The 17269-nt window shown below is 38.7% G+C and overlaps 1 protein-coding gene across 3 annotated transcripts; it reads left to right on the top strand.

The window, feature by feature from the left end:
• The first annotated feature begins 1491 nt into the window (after positions 1-1491).
• fyb1b (FYN binding protein 1 b) lies at positions 1492-17151 on the top strand. 3 transcript variants are annotated; one of them, XM_029444339.1, is made up of 20 exons: positions 1492-1711; positions 5441-6368; positions 8128-8263; positions 8355-8431; positions 8841-8863; positions 9276-9337; positions 9696-9828; positions 9971-10130; positions 10312-10432; positions 10800-10819; positions 10923-10995; positions 11141-11227; positions 11683-11723; positions 12490-12568; positions 12707-12806; positions 12893-13055; positions 13210-13243; positions 13344-13375; positions 13491-13522; positions 16232-17151. In XM_029444339.1, the coding sequence occupies exons 1-19, from the start codon at positions 1709-1711 to the stop codon at positions 13511-13513; spliced, it is 2295 nt and encodes a 764-aa protein (XP_029300199.1). In that variant the 5' UTR covers positions 1492-1708; the 3' UTR covers positions 13514-13522; positions 16232-17151. The 3 variants fall into 3 exon arrangements, with proteins under 3 accessions (XP_029300199.1, XP_029300200.1, XP_029300201.1); XM_029444340.1 differs by lacking the exon at positions 16232-17151 and having other exon boundaries at positions 11156-11227; positions 13491-13722; XM_029444341.1 differs by lacking the exons at positions 11141-11227; positions 16232-17151 and having other exon boundaries at positions 13491-13722.
• Positions 17152-17269: the final 118 nt, after the last annotated feature.

Here is a 17269-nt window from a genome sequence, read left to right as displayed (position 1 = left end):
GGATGTTAGTTGTTTTTTTGCAAGTGCAGCAGCATTTTACAGTAAGGGAAGTATAAGTTGGTAATTGTAGATTTGGAAACCTTCTGGTAGGCAAATAACATAAAAAAAAACACGAGAACACTGACAACTTTTTACAAGTAAAAAATCTGTAATATACTTTCTTTTAATAAATATGAAAATTGCAGAAATTAAATATATATAATTACGGTTTGTTTCTTATCAACCATGTTTGTTTTATTTACAGTACTTTTTCTCTTGTTTCAATTCACATCTAAACTCTTCATATCTAGTTGGATACCTTTTTTATTTGACTAATTTGGCTTCAGCTATGTAAATTAAACAAAATCCTCCAACTCTTTCTACGTGCTGCAGTACAGCCACAAATCATAAATCTGGAGTCTATATTGATAAAAGTCACTTGACCTGTCCTGTTAGTGACCCTAAATACACCTGAAAGTCACAGGTTGCTACAATGAGTGACTTACTCTTTACTTCTTAACGCCAAATTTCCAGTTGAACCTTCATTTTGATGCCATTCTTTTTCGTATTTGGTTGTTTAATTCACTTATTTATGTGTATCAATTAAAAAATAAAGATATTAAATAGCCACCAAAGTTTGCATTTAATTGCAAGCTTACCCACTTTACATACAGAGTAAACACCTCGTCACAAATGAATACTGCGGCAATTAAACACTTTACAGCCTCGGAAGTACAAAAAACAAATAGCTGTGACATTCATGAGAAGGTACAGTAAGCCTTGCCAGCTTGCTCTGATTTGCCAACACATGTCCCATGAAGTTCACCATGCAAAGATAATATAACCATGACATCCACTAGGAGGACTGCTCAGCTCTCTTTAGGTCCACTGAGGTTGAGATCTTTCTCACAGGAAGTATCTGTATGTGTATGACCAAATACCTGTAAAATCAATTCCCATCAGCCTCAGCTGTACTTGTTTTGATGAATACATATTAGAAAATCTTAGCATGCTAACACTCTAAACTAGGAGGAAATGGTAAACATGTAAGCTGCTAAACTTCAGCATGTTACCATTATCATTGTATGTTGCCATGCTTGTGTTAGTATTAAGCTCTCAGTATAGCCTCACAGTCTTGTTGTTATGTAGACATATTACTTATTGTAGCTGTATTGTATTTAGTCATTTGCAAAATCACTCATCATCATATTTAAAATGTTTTATACAGTTGCTGAGGAACATTTCTCAGTGTTTTTTCTGTTGACCTGCCACCGACTGAGTGGGCACCAGTTGTTGAGCACACAGGGAAACTGCAGGGAGTTTGCCAGGTATAGGCAAATCCACAAGATGAAAACAAAGAGATAACAGAGGCTGTGAGAGTCACACACACACACACACACACACACACACACCACAAACACACACACACACACAACACACACACACACACACACACACACACACACACACACACACACACAAAACACACATACTACTAAGAGAGGAAGTAGTGAAGTAGTCTGCTTATGTCTCCAACAGAACTGGAGTTTACATTCCCCCACACAACAAACGCACACACACACACACACTCTTAATGCTTTGCCACACTCACTCTATCTCGGTACCTTTCTCTCTTCGACAACAAAAGAAACTCACACAGACACACTGAGCAAACACACTCCGCTGCACCTCATACGCCAACCATTCGGACGTAGCAGAGGCAGCTGGTATGGTGAGTACAACTTAACTGGGAACTAAACTTATTTAAAATTCACTTTCTAGATATGAGAAGTTGCTGTTGTTCCTTTGTACGATTAAATAAAAGATAGCTGTAATTGGAAATCTTTTTTTCTGAACATTTTACAAGACTTATTGTTATATAAGTATTGTGAATAATATTACAAGTATTTCTTTGCAACAACTTCCTCAAGTAGCCAGTCATTCTTCAATGTGCCAGTGCAATTTAGTTGAGCAAGTTACTGCATGTATGATTAGAGAGTATCTGTGTTGGTTAAATTGTAAGCTTGCATTCAACAGAACTTGGACTACAAAGTCACTGTAGCGATTTGTGGGTTTTTAGATGACCTAATATACAGTAGTGTTAAAGACCCATGAGACTATTTTAATTACATTAGAAGAGGTTTCTTCCATGTTTCCTCCTTTAATTGTGGAGTTTCTTTTAGGGAGTTCTTCTTGTATTCTGTACAGTCTGTAAAGCCACTGAGACAAATGTGTAATTTGTGATATTGGACTGTATAAATACATTTGATTTAATTAAATTCTTATGTTTTCTTCATATGTACTGTGTAAAAACAGGAGTCACCATTAGGGTAGCTTTACTTTGTGGTTGCGTGTTAACTTGAGCAAGACCACTTTTCATCACACTGATAATAGTCATCATGGTTCCTCTTTGCTTGGATCAGAAGATATTTTTCTCTCTTTCATTTCTCAGCAGTTTAATGGACTTTAAATGTACTTGTACATAACAACTGCATAGACAACAGCATTTTTTATTTATAAATGAAATAACAGGGAAACTAGCATAACACCTAAAGCAGGGGGGGGAACCTTTTTCATGTCAAGGGCCATTTTTTTTTTTACAACATCCTTCGAGGGCCAAACTAATTGTTGAACTCATAACCTCTGCAAACATTTTTTAAGACACAGCCCATTCATTTCACCTTTCTTATATGCTGTGCAAAAAAGCAACTTTTTTATCCATGTATCTTTCTGTTTTATCAGAAATCCTTTATTAGTCCCACAACGGGGAAATGTATCTTGTCACAGCAAAAGAACATATGAAGGTAAAAAGGCAGTACACAATAATTATTAAATAGAATAAAAAATAATATAAGTACCAAGTGGTTGATAGAAAATAAAGTGAGTATTGTACATGGCAGTGATAATTGCACTGCAGTGGTGGAATAGTCTGTTCTTGGTGTGGTGGTCTACCTCTCTATCTCTCCATGTTTGTATGTTACGCTCTGCAGAGACCTGCTTGTTGGGCCAAACTCCGCCGAAGAGCGTTAACTTTATCCAAACACACTCGTCCTTTCAGCTCGTGCAGTTTGGCATGTTTCGTGCTGTAATGACGCTCGACATTATTATTAATCACAAGCAAGTACAGTCCGCACAAACTAGACACACTGGCTTTTTACTTCCACAAAGAAATAATCGTTCGTCCAATTTCTCCTGGAAAGTGCGACATTCCACCTTTCTCTGTTTTACACTCGCCACTGCTGCGTTCACTGATGTCAATGACAGTCTTGTTTAATATTGAAGTTTTTTGACATGACACGTTCCGCTCGTGTTGTGTTCAAGGACCCTGACCTTGGCCAGGAAAAACAGTCAGTCGCCCGTTTAAAATATTGCCGTCTAGTTTTTTTTTGCTAGTTGATTTCTTTTGCAGGCAGTTTTACGAATTACCTCGATCAAATGGTCCGGAGGCCGGAGGTTCCCCAACCCTGACCTAAAGGCTTTGTGGCCAACATGGCAATACTGTGGTTCTCACTCCTTTCCATGAATTTACACATAATAAAATTGACCCTGCACTAAAACAATGGGATTGTGTACACAGGGTAAACCAGAATGTACAGTCTGTTGCCAGTGTATTAGTCAGACCTAGCTGAAACCAATGCAGTCTAATTCAACAGCCCTGCATTAGTTGAAACTCTTATGTTTTGTCATAATGGCTGCAATTTCTGATTCTGTTGCATTGTGTTATTCTGAGAGGTGTTTCCAAGATTTTGAATAATTTTTTCAGGTTTTTCCGAAATTGCAACTGCACAAACATTTAGAGAAGCGATAATTGCAACTGTCTCGTACAGAACATATTGGGTAATTTTTTAGTTTACTGCGGTTGTGAAACAGAAGCCTGATGAGGGAACTTTCCTGTGATTTCGTAGTTTGGAGCCACATCATGTCAAACTTAGTGTTATGCCACCCCTGCATCGTTATGTTATCGGCACCATTAAAGTGATACTGCACCCTTTCCTTTGAGCTGACAAACACGGAACCTCAGATGGCTTAAAAAGGTGGTTGATAAAATGAGAGACTTTCCATTGAACGTAATTACATTTCCTCTTAAATAATATATAAGCCAAAAACAATTAGCAGGTTTGTCAGAAGACAAGAACCTTAAATCTCGACATTCAACTTATTTAAAAGCGCACCGTAAGCTTGACGTGGCTTTTCAGTCCTAAACTTCATACTGAGATCATTAGGGTTATGAAAACACACTGTAGCTTCTTGTTTTTTGGTGTAGGTGTGACTTTTTTACAAAATTGTAGCTGAGTAGTTATGTTAAATATTGTTATAAGATCTGACTTCACTTCACTGTGTTCATTTAACTTCATGCAGTACATTTGTACTTTCCGTCACAGTTTTCCCTTACTTTCACTGCTCTGCTGTATGAATAGCATCAGCTGTGTGTGCTCATGCTCTTATCTTTGCTTCCTGGTAGGGTGCTGACTCTAGTCACACCTGCCTCATTACAATAGGTGTGTCTGCTACCTGGTCAGCTTATTGTGGCACTTTGTGAAGCAGCTGCATGACCTTTAGAGATTTTGGATACATTTGGATGCAACATTCTGCACACATCTGGGTGTTTGAAGGACAGACTTTCATATTCTAGATTATGTTCAGTGTAATACACTTTAATCCATTGTGGATCATTCAAAGTCAAAACAGGCCTATTGTAAATATCTCTGCCTCTCTTCTTCAGCAATAAATATTTGACAGAAGTACCTTAACGAGCTAAGATACGCCAGGGAGTCAATACAAACTGTGGTGTGAGAAGTAATAAAGCTATTTACCTGCAATGATGAGTTTATCTATTTTAGTACTGTATAATTAACATGTCTGCTTATTAGAACATTCTCTTTTGAAACAAAACATTTGCTTTTATTTATACATTTTAATAGCATGTAATGTGCACGTGAATTTGGTTCACAGTTCTCATCTTCGCAGAAGATACATGAAGGACAATCTGTAAACTAGAATACTGGACTTTCACTTCCGTCTTATTTACAGTGTAATGGGGAGCGCCTGGTTTATGCAGTAAAGTGTTGAAAGTAATACTTTCCTGTTAAAACCAAAGAGAACGACGAGATATTATTGATTGAGGATCATTTAGCGTCAACACCAGCCCTGGATGGTTCAAACATTTTACAGTTAAAGCTAGGCCTGGTAATCTCTTTAAAAACATTTGTTTGTTAGAATTGTTGAAATTCTCTTTAAATCCCAAAATCTGCTTTCTGTTCCTTTCATGTCAGTCTAATAATGCTGATCATTTCTTTGTATTCCTCTTTGTCCAGGAGTTTCAGTTTCGGTGTTATGATTTTTGTTTGCCGAAGTCATTTTATATTCTGTCATACAAAGCCCATCCTAATCTTATTTTCTATTCGTTTTTTTGGTACTCTTATTATTAACTCTCCTTCTGATCCTCTTCCACTCTTTTCAGGAAAAGAAAGGTGATATAAAGGCCATGATGGCTCGCTTCCAAACGAGTGAGGCGAGCGCTGACGAGACTTCTTCCAAACCGGCTGTGCACTTCAAACAACCCCTGCACGCCACCGTCTCCTCCGGCCCCACCATACAGACGAAGAAACCAGTCATGGACAATCTTTCAGGCAGTGGGAATAATATTCCTCCTAAACCCTATTTTCTGAAAAATTCAACTAATAGTGACGCAGAGGCACATGAACCAAACAAAGCTAAAGCCCTGGCTAGCAGGTTCGGAAGCATCCAGGAGGACACCAGCAGAAACAACAAACCTTTCATTGTTAAGCAACCTTTTGTAAGGTCTCCTGAAGCCAAAAGCCCTCTACAGAAGCCCCCTCTCAACAAGCCTTCCCTGAGCTCCACCCTGTCCGAGCCCAAACCTGCCTTTCCTAAACCCCCACCAGCATTGAACTCTAAGCCCAGCTGGGTGAAAGAAGACAGTGGTGGAGGTTTACATCCAAAACCGAGCAGCAGCATCGTAAGATTACGGCAGCAAAATGAAGAGGTGGCGGGGGCTGGCGCGAACACTGCGAACAAACCCTCACCTCCGGCAAACTCCGCTTATAAACCCCCGTCCAACTTCAGGACTCCTCAGAATATCTTCTGCAAGGAGTCAGATAGTGGCCCGACAGTAGACGGAGCCAACAAACCGCTCCTCACCGCCACTAACTCCGCCCCTCCTCTAAAACCTCCAGCAAGTAAAAAGCCCAGCTTCAAAAAACCTCCAAAGTCTTCTCCGCAGTCGAGCAGCAGTGATGCCACTTCAGGCCCCAAGCGTAACACCCTCCCCAACAGTTTAGCGTTGGGCCCTGCTCCTGTCAAGCCCAACCGACCCCCTAAAGTCAACCTGGAGAGCTTTAAAAGACGTGCCGGGGCCTCTGATAATAGTAAGTAGGACTTCATTAGGAACTGACAGCTTTGATTGTGACACCATATTGTACGTACATGAACCGATCCAGTGAGTATCAGTTTTTGCACAAATGAAATCAATCCCCACTGTGGTGCATTGCAAAACAATAAAGGCTTTTTGAAAAGTTGTATAGCAGTGCAGTCTGGGCCCCCACCACTTTACCACTGAGAGTCTCAAAGGTCATAGCACTTTTATTGCCACGAATAAACTCAAAGCCATTCTTCATTTAGACTCAGCAGAAACGTTCTTACTTCTACTTTCGCCTCGGCTCCACAGAGCTCTAATACAGGCGGCCCTTTGCTTATTTATCTGCTTAATTTCACCCACTCCTTTACGGGTGTTGCTAGATTTAAAAGCATAAAGTTGAAATTAAAAATATTACTTCATGAAATGATAACGTTTGGGATTGCAATTTAACAGATCTATTCAATCTAATACAAAACACGTTTTCTTTTCTTTCTCGGATTTTATGGGGTTTAACAACCTGAAAGGGATATTCTGATATATTGATTATTAGTCGAAAAAAGAAAAAATATATAAAAAAAGGGATGTAGTATTTCTCCACAATAATTATATTCCTGAAATTGTTGAGGATTCTATAAAAACATTATTTTGACCTTCATGTAGGGGATTAAGTTGAAAATATATTTGATCTGTGAGAGAATTTAAAAGATCTTCTGAATTAAACATTTCTTAAACAGCTGCAGGTCTCGTTACAGTCTGAAAAGGGTTCCTCTTGCAGAGTTCTGTAGTCTCAAGTGTATTTCACTAGCAACGCTACTTTGAGCACTATCTGTGAACGCATTTCAGAAGTGTGAAAAAGGACTTCCTTCACAAGTTAATGTGGTGTTGTCAGTGACGTTAGCGGTTTTTGAGTTTACTCTGGGTTATCTGACCTAGCAGCAATGCAAGCAACTTCTGCTTTAACCTTGAAAAGTTAATTATTCTTAGCTATTTAAAGATGTATTCAAACAGCATCTACATTTCAAGTCCGTACATTCCGTACACAATTAGTGCAAGGCTCAGTAAAGCTGCTGTGCAGTTGTTCAGAGCTTCAGATAAGAGAGCAAAGTCACAGAAACACACTTAGTTCCTCCATTTCCCCCAGCGAAGTTCCCTGTCCAGTTTCTCCTTTCACTCCCCACACCCCCACCCTCGCTCTTCACTCTGACAGATTAGTTTGTTTCACCACATGAGGAAGTAAGATCCAGCAAACAGGAATAGTTTTGAGTAAGAGGTTCTGTTTTTAGACACACACCTGACCTGATATTCAGTGAGAGGTGAGGGATGACAGACTGGAAGACAGAAGTCCAAAGATAACCATTTTGATGTTGCTTCATTTGAGAAAAACATTAACCATAGTTAGTTACATTTACTCAAGTACTGCATTAGGTACAGTTTTGAGGGACTTGAGTATACTAGAGTATTTCCGCTTTCTTTTTTTGAAAATTTTTACTTCTCCTCAGGCACATATTATACTTTTTACTCCACTAGTTACTTTGCAGACTGAAATGTTTCAACAGTATATAAAGTAGTTAACATTAGCTCCACCTCTGCTTACTACAACAGTAAAACAAATTGTACACACAATATTGCACCACTAATCATAATCCCATAATTTAAGATATAACACTGACATGAGCCATTATGAGTACGACCATACTAGTTCCCCCCCCCCCCCCCTGGGGATTGAAACAGTAAGTTTTCTATTTTAACGGCATGTGTTTTTGTTACAGGTCCGGGCACCTTTAAGAACCCCATCATCCAAACTCCTCTGGCCTCTCACCCCAGTAACCATAGCAACCACGTGACCCCGACTCAACCCCCTCCGCCTGCGGTTCCTAGTCTTCCCCCACGACACCCCGGAGCCATGTAAGCACCACATTCATGGACACACACTGAATTATACATGTACTTTATGGTTTGTGGATAAACTAAGGTAAATCCTGACTGTGCTTTTCAGGATCCAGCAGGATGAGTGCTATGATGTTGTGGACGAATTTAACAGCGCTCCTCCGCCACCTCTGCCACCAACTACAGGTACAGTGACGGTCACTATTTGATCAAATAAGATGTGTCATGACAAACCTGTGGCAAGGCGTTTTTTTAGCACAACAAGAAGACAGAATAAAACTGTGTGAAGCTGAACCTTGTACCATATTTACATGAAATAAACTATATTAGTCAGTATATCTTGGCAGTGAATAGTTGGTCTTACCACTTTTTGACCTACTCTGGGGTGGTTATCTTGGTTATGTGCAGTTTTTGTCATTTTTCTCAATAGTTGTCTCTCATTGGTTCTCATTGTGTGGAAGTTCAACACATAAATGTTGTTTCACATAATTCAGAATCAAGACATGAAATGTTTGAGAACTCTCTGTGACGGTTACTAAAAAAATTGCACAAGGATCCAATTCTGTTGTAATGTTGATTCATCGTTTCTTCTTAGGTCACCCGAGTCACAGAGCAAAGGTGAGACATGCTGATTTACTTTCACATGCAGACAGACTTGTATGCAGTTACATGTGCAGACACTAGAGAGATGCAGATATTAGTTTTCAAAGTGAGTTGACTACTGCTGAGCTATTAACCTCATGTTAAGTGATCGTGCAGGCTAGTTTTGCACACACTGAACATCTTGGACTGCAACTACAACAGAACTTATTACTAAACTGAAGACAATCAGAATCGCTGCTGAACTTCGGGACGTATGATCAGAGAAAAAGAGAAATTAAAGGAATATTGGGCAAATATGTGCATTACATATGTCATTACAAGGATCTACAGAGGTACAGGAAATACAGTATGTACTGTATGATGTGTGAAAGTGAACTAATGTGTAATAATGAACTAATTATTGCTGTTTTAAATGATGTCTTCACAGACGCAGGAGGAAAATGATGATGATGATGACGGAGAGCTGTATGAGGATCTTGATGAACGATGGTGAATCTTTACCCGTTTATTCCACACCTCGCTGATTCTGCCCTGTCTTTTTAATATAGTGCTGTGGAGTGTTTTTATCCATCTTTAAAATTAGGCAAAGGTACTATGATAAATGCCATTTTTATAAATGATCTAAATTAAATAGATGAATTATATTTTGGCACTTTTTCAGCCAATCGGTCATATTGACATTTATTTTTGCTGTCCTCTTTGTTAAATAGTAAAAATAAGTTTTGTAATCTCAGGAGCATCTAGTAGTCTGTCACCGAATAAGCGACATCCAGCCGGTGCATTTGTTCATCTACAAATGTGTCGCAATTTATAATTTACTGTCTGCTCCCTCTCTCGCTCTCAAAAGGGAAGAGGCTGAACAAAAACAAGATAAGAAGAAAGAGAAAGACGAGAAGGAGGAGAAGAAACGACTGGAGGCCGAGAAGAAGGAGCAAAAGGAACGTGAGAAGAAGGAACAAGACACTAGAAAGAAATTCAAAGTGAGGAAACAAGACTGGAACTAAATATTAAACTGGACCCAGCAGGCTGTTAGCTTAGCTTAGCATAAAAAGTGACAAATCATCTTAAATCATTAATAAATATAACAATTACTTTTTGTGCATGGCTGTGTGTGTGTGTTAGTTGGTTGGCCCCCTGGAGGTCGTCCACCAAGGGAAGGCTACTGTGGATTGCCGAAGCAATAAGACCGACCTTGCTATGAAGCAGGGAGACTGCGTGGAAATCATCCGTGTCCAGGGCAACCCAGAGGGGAAATGGTTGGGACGGACGCGGGATGGATCCAGTGAGTCCACACATTGCTCCTTTTCTTCACTTATATTTGCCTTGACATCCTTCCAGTACGACATCTCTTATTGGTGTCTACATATTCTTTGTCATTTAATAGTTTATATTTGAGCTACAAACATGGAATACATCATAACCCAAAGACTAACAATAAATCAAATATTCCACTTTTCTAACAGTTGGTTATGTGAAGACCACTTCAGTGGAAATTGACTTCAACTCTCTGAAGAATCGTCAACCTAAGCAGGCGTACGACCCTGAGGTATACGATGACATCGACGTGATCACTTCTGATAACAGGTGCCTAATTATATACTTGAACTCTACATGACGTGGAATGTGAGGAGCCACTGGTACCAAAAGTATTTCTTCTCATTGTAAACTGCCAATAAGAAATCATTTATTGGCGAGAGTTAGATGACCTTGTATCTGTCCGCTCAATATGAAGCTAATGCCAGCAACCGGTTAGCTTAGCTTAGCACAAAGACTGGAAACAAAGGGAAACAGCTAGCCATGAAAGCTCACTAATTAACATGTTATATTCATGATAGTGGAGTTTTACTTTTGGAGCCAGCTTACCACAATGTAACAATTCTCCAATCTATAGTGAGAAGAAAAAGTTTACTAAATGCTTTAATGTTTATCTCAAAATCTTCTCCCTCTACAGTGGGATGAAAGCACCAGGAGGTATGTTTAAAACCTAACAATGAAAAGATTACGTTCATCATATTCAGTTACAATCTTTGCATTCAGTTATTGTTTCCATAACGTATCTGCTGTCGTCCTGTAGTTGTCCTGCCCCCGCTACCAGGAGACGGAGAAGAAATATACGATGATATTGTTGATTCAAACCCGGAAGTCAGGTGGGAACTGATTTGTTTATTTACAAGAAATGGGTAAATGGAGTATGAGTGATGTAGTAAAATATGGTTGAGATGGACAGGAAAGATTTAAAGATTTAAAAAGAAAAAGAAATGGAGGTCTTTTCATGCTTGCTTGACTCTCTAGTCCTCTGGACTCCAGGTCGTCTCCTACGAAGCCTCATAGCTTCCTGCGGATGTTTGACCGGAACAGACGTCCTGCCAGCACTAAAGTGTAAAATACACTCAGTAGTAAGACTGATCACAGATCTACTGTCCGCTGTTGTTAATCAGTCTTCACTCCCCTGAACACTTCCTCTGAGATGAAGTTGCTTTTTACCATTGATTTTCTTTCCGCACCAAATCAGATCGCACACTTCTGAATAACACCGAGAGGATGTCTAATCTAAATGTGGTTTCCGTGATTACAATCAGTGGAGCTGATTATCTGTGATTTTATTAATCTTCTCAAGTCATTTGCATGTCTGTATTTGATGCTTATTGACAGAAAATCAAGGCAACCTCCGCTAACACCGTCAAATATACTAAGTTAAAGATTGTGTTGCAATTCATGAATATGATTATTAATTTTGGCTGCTCTGAATCCTATTAACCTACTCTTCTTAATTGATGATATTGTAATGATATAATTGATGTAACATTTTAACACGTTTTCTTCTGTTGTGCCAGAGTGCCTCCACCCAGCCAGTTTACTGCAGATGGGAGTTCAGGTATCATTCACTGTGATAATATACTTGTTTCTCAGTATTTGTCCTTACTTGGATTCTTTTTTAAGCAGACATGTGCTGGTTTGAATCTTTTGAAACTCCAGATTTGCTAAAGAAAAACGTACGTAAATTAATGTGGAAGTGCCCTTTTTTGAACAAAGTACCTTATGCAACTGGCATTTGGTCAATCATTTATTTACCCAAAGCCTTGGTCTGCATTATTAAAAGGCACGACTACAGTATGACTACATATTCTTCCTATTACAAATAAGAAATAAAAGACACTTGCTTTACTCAAAACGCACAGTGGTGTTGCTCTATTTGGTCTGTTATGACCAGTAGCTCTGGTGGCTAATGTTAGCAAACGTTTAGATAGATATTGTTGTACAATTGCCATTAATGAGTCACTGACTTTAACTTTTCTCTACTGTCATTTTCGCTTGTTGCCATTATATTGTCATTGTAGCCACAATGGCTGGTGTTCAGCTAAATTGACATATTCGCCCTTTAATAACACTCCCTCTACACGTTGCATTGTATCTCTAACAGGTTATGTTTGTACTTGTCTGAATAGCATACCCTTTAATGTCAGTTTGTCTCACCAGCCAAAATGCAAACGCACCTCCTCTTTACATCCTTTTTAAGATGACGACTGATGTTCCTAGTTGTATTATAATGCCCCCCCCCCCTCTGGATGCACGTTATTGTCAGTGGTCTTAAAGTATAAAAAAAATGACGCATCGCTGAATTCTTCCACGTATTATCGCAGATCAAGTGGGAGAAATTGATGAGGACATATACGACGATGTTGACTCTCAAAATGTGCCTCCCCTTCCTCCCACCAGCAGGTAAAATTGCATCAACCTTAAAACTAAATAACCGCACAATAATCCCAACGATTTAAATCCACGATTTGAAGAGTATTTTCAAAACTATCAGAGGACACATAAGCAACAACCAAAGAATCATTTGTTTTTGCTCTGCAGCATTCCGGCCCTGAAAGGCAAAAGCAAGACTGAAGAGATGGACCCAAGGAAGCAGAAAAAGTTTGATAAAGAGGAGAAGGACTTCAGAAAAAAGTTTAAAGTGTGTCGCTCTTTTATGCCTTTAAGCTTGTTCATTTGACTGTTAGCAGGATGTCAAATACAAACAGTGCTGTAATTCTCTTTCAGTATGAAGGGGAGATACAGGTGCTGTATCAGGTGACCATCGCTCCGACACTTACTAATAAGAAGTGGAGCGTGAAGGAGCTTCCAGTCAAAGCAGGAGAGAACCTCAACGTCATCGTTAAAGCCGTGGATAACAAACTCATCTGTCGGAATGAGGAGGGCAAATGTGAGTATCTGCTGCTTGTTATTGTCTGTGTTTGTTCCCGCACGTTTTTCTTTTAGCAACACATGTATTCAAAATTCCAACACTAATGCTTTTTCATTGCACCACAAAATTGGACCATCCAAGTGTAAAATCTGTCTCTGTGTGTTTCTTACAGTTGGTTATGTTTCGACCTGTCACATATTTATGGAGTGAGTAGCACAAACATTCACACATTAATACACACGATGACTAAGAAAAAAACTATTTACAACGTTTTGTCTGTACTGATCGTTTTGGTTTTCTTTACAGTGATGGTGACATCTATGATGATATTGGAGATGGTAGGTTTTTCAGTTCATTTTTTATGAGCTCATATATAATCTGTAAATATCAACACAGTGGACCTAAATCACTATTCATAATAGAATGAATAAATATTGTTTTTTTTATTTTCAGATTGCATCTACGACAACGATTAGAAACACTGGGTATATTGTTTCACACTGATATTGTTCATGTTATTTATTATGTTTATTGATAATATACATTGGGAGCTAGTTTTGGTTAAGGCCCTGTCACACATATCCGTATGGTGGAAACGTATACGAAAAAATAGCTCATAATTTATCAGAGTCCAAATACGTCCAACTTTTCATCGGATCGGAAAAGTGAACATATACAGATACGCATGTCTAACCTGTTGATATCGCATCACTTACTAATACAGAATGTATCAGACGAATACCCAACGAATGCATAACGTATACAAACATATGGCGTATACTATATATCGGCAACACGCTGGTGTACGTTGATATAAGGTAAGGTATAAGTAGTATTCGTTAAGAGCTCACTGTGTTACGCTGGGGTGCGTTGTTGAACGCTGATGTTTTGAGCATGTTGAAAATTACCGGACGTACCGGACGTGTGCTTCATAAGTTATGCAGACGTTACGCATAAGTTACGCTACGTTAGACATACGTGAATACGTATGTGACTACGTTAGAGGTACGTTAGATATCGGCTACGTCGGCTGACGATGAATCCTACAGCCAACTTATTGATAATGAGTGGATAACCTATTCCTACCCTATGTTAAGATGATGCCTGACGACGGAGTAACTTATTGAACGTGTTTCTACAGTACAGCTAGCGTTCAGCTAGCGTTTTGGGAGTTTATTGGGGTTTGAATATAGTATATAGGGTCCCTGTGAGTAGCTCATCCTCACTTCTTCACAGCACGTCTTGATGAATACATCAACCAGCATCAGAGAGCATGGAGGATGCTGAGAGGCTGCGACAAGAGTACATTCTGTTCTCCAGCATCAGCATGACGTGAACCAGATGGCACTTTTCCAGCTCTGTTGTCCAGACGCTCTGATACGTTTTGTATAAGTAAGTGATACGCTATCAATAGGTTAGACATACGTATAATAATTTGTTATGTATACGTCAGCTACAACACCGTTGTGGAAAAGTTGGACGTATTTGGACTCTGACACATTTGGAGCTACTTTTCATAAACGGCGGCATGTTTCTGCCATACGGAACTGTGTGACAGGGCCGTGTGTCTGGCGTGTCGTCTGCGTCCTTCAAAAGATCACAACTTACCCTTAATTTATAACAACCTATTGCCGATATTTCGTATGCGCCGGCATACGTTTCTGTCATACGGATATGTGTGACAGGGCCTTTAGCCTGAAAACCATTTAATTTCCTCGTCATTATTTATTAATCAACATTTGAATTGCTAATTAAATTGGACATGCAGGCAGCGATTCAGAGATCTGAAATCCGGCCAGCTTTAATTCCTTTAAACAATGTAATCCTTTAAAATTATGCTTCTTCAAAAACAGCAAAACAATTGAATGGGATCATGTTACTTGCAACATTTCAGCAAAGTGGGAAGCATTTGTAACAAAACAGTATTTGCGTTTAGCCTTGAGAGCACTGTATTTACATGTATGATTCTAATGTGCTTTGAAATTGTTTTAAGAAGATATACGTGCTGCAAACATTACTTTCTATTTTAAGTTTTATTGTGATGATATGATACTTTATGTAAACTCCATTCCAGCCTGTAAAGACAAATATTAACAGCTCCTGAACTAACTCTGATGTCTTTGTCTCAAGTTTCAACATGTAGACTAAACAACTGTTTTAGTGCCAACGTTCTCTCTAATACTGTACATACAATTATGAAATACAATTATTTAATTAAAGTAAAATTTTTGTCTACACATCTTAGTTTGTCCTGATGTTAAAGTAAAAGCATATCTGCAATAGAGAGTGCTCCTGTTTTATGAGAATATCTTACAATAACAGGCACAAAACACTGCTGTGTGATGCTTGTAAACTTGAGTGACATGTTTGCATGTGTATAATGTACATACAACATCTTTTAAATTGATTTTTTCCAAGTCAAGAAATCAGCAGCAGAGAATCAACTCCTCAATCATGACCTTCTCTGTGCTTTTATGTGCAAGGAAGCAGTGGCATCTAGTGGCAGCTATCAGGAACTACAACAACACACTTTACACTTGGATTTGGATTTATTGTAGAAGTTACATGTTCTCTGTCAGTTATAGAGATTGGAGATAAGACCTAACAACAATAAATACTATATATACCCAGCGTTATTACGCTTACACTTATTTGTCGAGGTTTAAATGATTAGTTGATTAATCGATAGGTTGATCAACAGACAATGAATGGGCAACTATATTAATAATCTCCCGCTCATCAAGGTAATAACATACATTATTTTCCCTGCAGATTGTCTTTGTTGTGATTTTGTCAATTTAAAGTATAAACTCTCTATATGTCCAGCTATTGGCGAACTGGCTATAGTAGCATGTTAGCAAATGTCTGCTAGCAATGACATTGACAGGCTGTACAGGTAAACATGTCTCCTCACAAACAGCTGTATGTCAGGGAGAAAGTAAACTTTGATCCTGTTGTGTTACCTGTTTGTGCTGTTGTCTTGCATCATATTTTGTTAAACGGTGACCAAACACTGAGTATCTTTTAATATTTAGGTGCTGCAGTGGAAATCCTATCTTATTTAAACCAACCATTATTTAACCATTGATTCAAGTTCTAATGTGCCCATGCTCAGGCAGAGCATGAGAAATCAAATTTAAGAAATCTGATTTTGTTTTGAAATAATGGCCGGTTTTGGTTTTATGGTTGTTCAGATTACCTAAGGCCCGTTGCTGAGGAGGAATAGAGGGCTGAGGAAGCAGAGAAGAAGGCCAGAGAGGAGCAGGAGCACATATACAAACAACTGTCTAAAGGAAACACAGGACCACACACTGTCTTTGTTCCTGACTGTCACACAAACACAGCTTTTATTTTGTGTGTGTGTGTGTGTGTGTGTGTGTGCACCTGTCCTTCAGTAGGAGATGAGCCTGGGGGAAGAGCATGACTGTAATCCTAGCCTAGTTTAGCAGCAATCCCAGGATTGGGGTCAGGGAAATAGTAGAAAGTGCAGTGTGGACAGTGTTCCCTCAATACTCTTTTGTTGTGTAATATTATAACCTTCATTATGTTCATTCCTCAGACACAATTCGTTTTTGTTTTCAGTAAATTAAACAAGTGATGTCTATAAAAGTACATTTCTTCAGGTGGGGGTTATGATTAGTGATTAGTGAGTTTCCAAACAGTAAGTAGTTTCAGTCATTTTAGTTTGTAAGCAAGTTTCAGGAATCCCTGATCCAAGGAAATGAATTCACTCAGTTACTTGATAAAAAATACATTTGCTTTATTTGGGTCATCATTGTACAGAGCAAGCTTTAAAAGACTGACCATTCAGTAAATTAAGTTTACTTAGAAATGTTAATCGTATATCCACAGCATATTATGGTATAATTATTATCTAATATTATATGGTCATCTCTCACACACCCACACGTGTACCTGATACATGAACGTCATTAAACATTTCTATCATTTTAGGGAATATGAAATTACTTGACTCATTTGCTTAAAATTCACACTACTTTCACTATTTATTTAAAAAATAAGCATCTATATTTCAATTAATTTTTTTATATATTTACAGGGAGGAAGGAAGTATGTACAAGTCAATAAAAAAATTATAATTTTTTGTCTCAGACAGCTCTGTCGGCAGGAATTGTGGTTTGCACGGTGGCCTCACAACAGTCCTGGATTCAGATCCTTGGCCTGATCCTTTTCCTGTGGGATTTGCTTGTTATCCACATTTGTGTTTTCTC

The sequence above is a fragment of the Cottoperca gobio genome, chromosome 12, assembly GCF_900634415.1.
Source record: "Cottoperca gobio chromosome 12, fCotGob3.1, whole genome shotgun sequence".
NCBI classification, from domain to species: domain Eukaryota; kingdom Metazoa; phylum Chordata; class Actinopteri; order Perciformes; family Bovichtidae; genus Cottoperca; species Cottoperca gobio.
Note: the sequence above shows the minus strand (reverse complement) of the source record. Positions and strands in the feature narration are given on the sequence as shown.

Coding starts and splice junctions, on each gene's coding strand:
- fyb1b (XM_029444339.1), top strand. Junction 8,864..9,275: donor ACCCGAGTCACAGAGCAAAG/GTGAGACATGCT, acceptor ATGTCTTCACAG/ACGCAGGAGGAAAATGATGA. Junction 13,056..13,209: donor TCGGAATGAGGAGGGCAAAT/GTGAGTATCTGC, acceptor TGTTTCTTACAG/TTGGTTATGTTTCGACCTGT.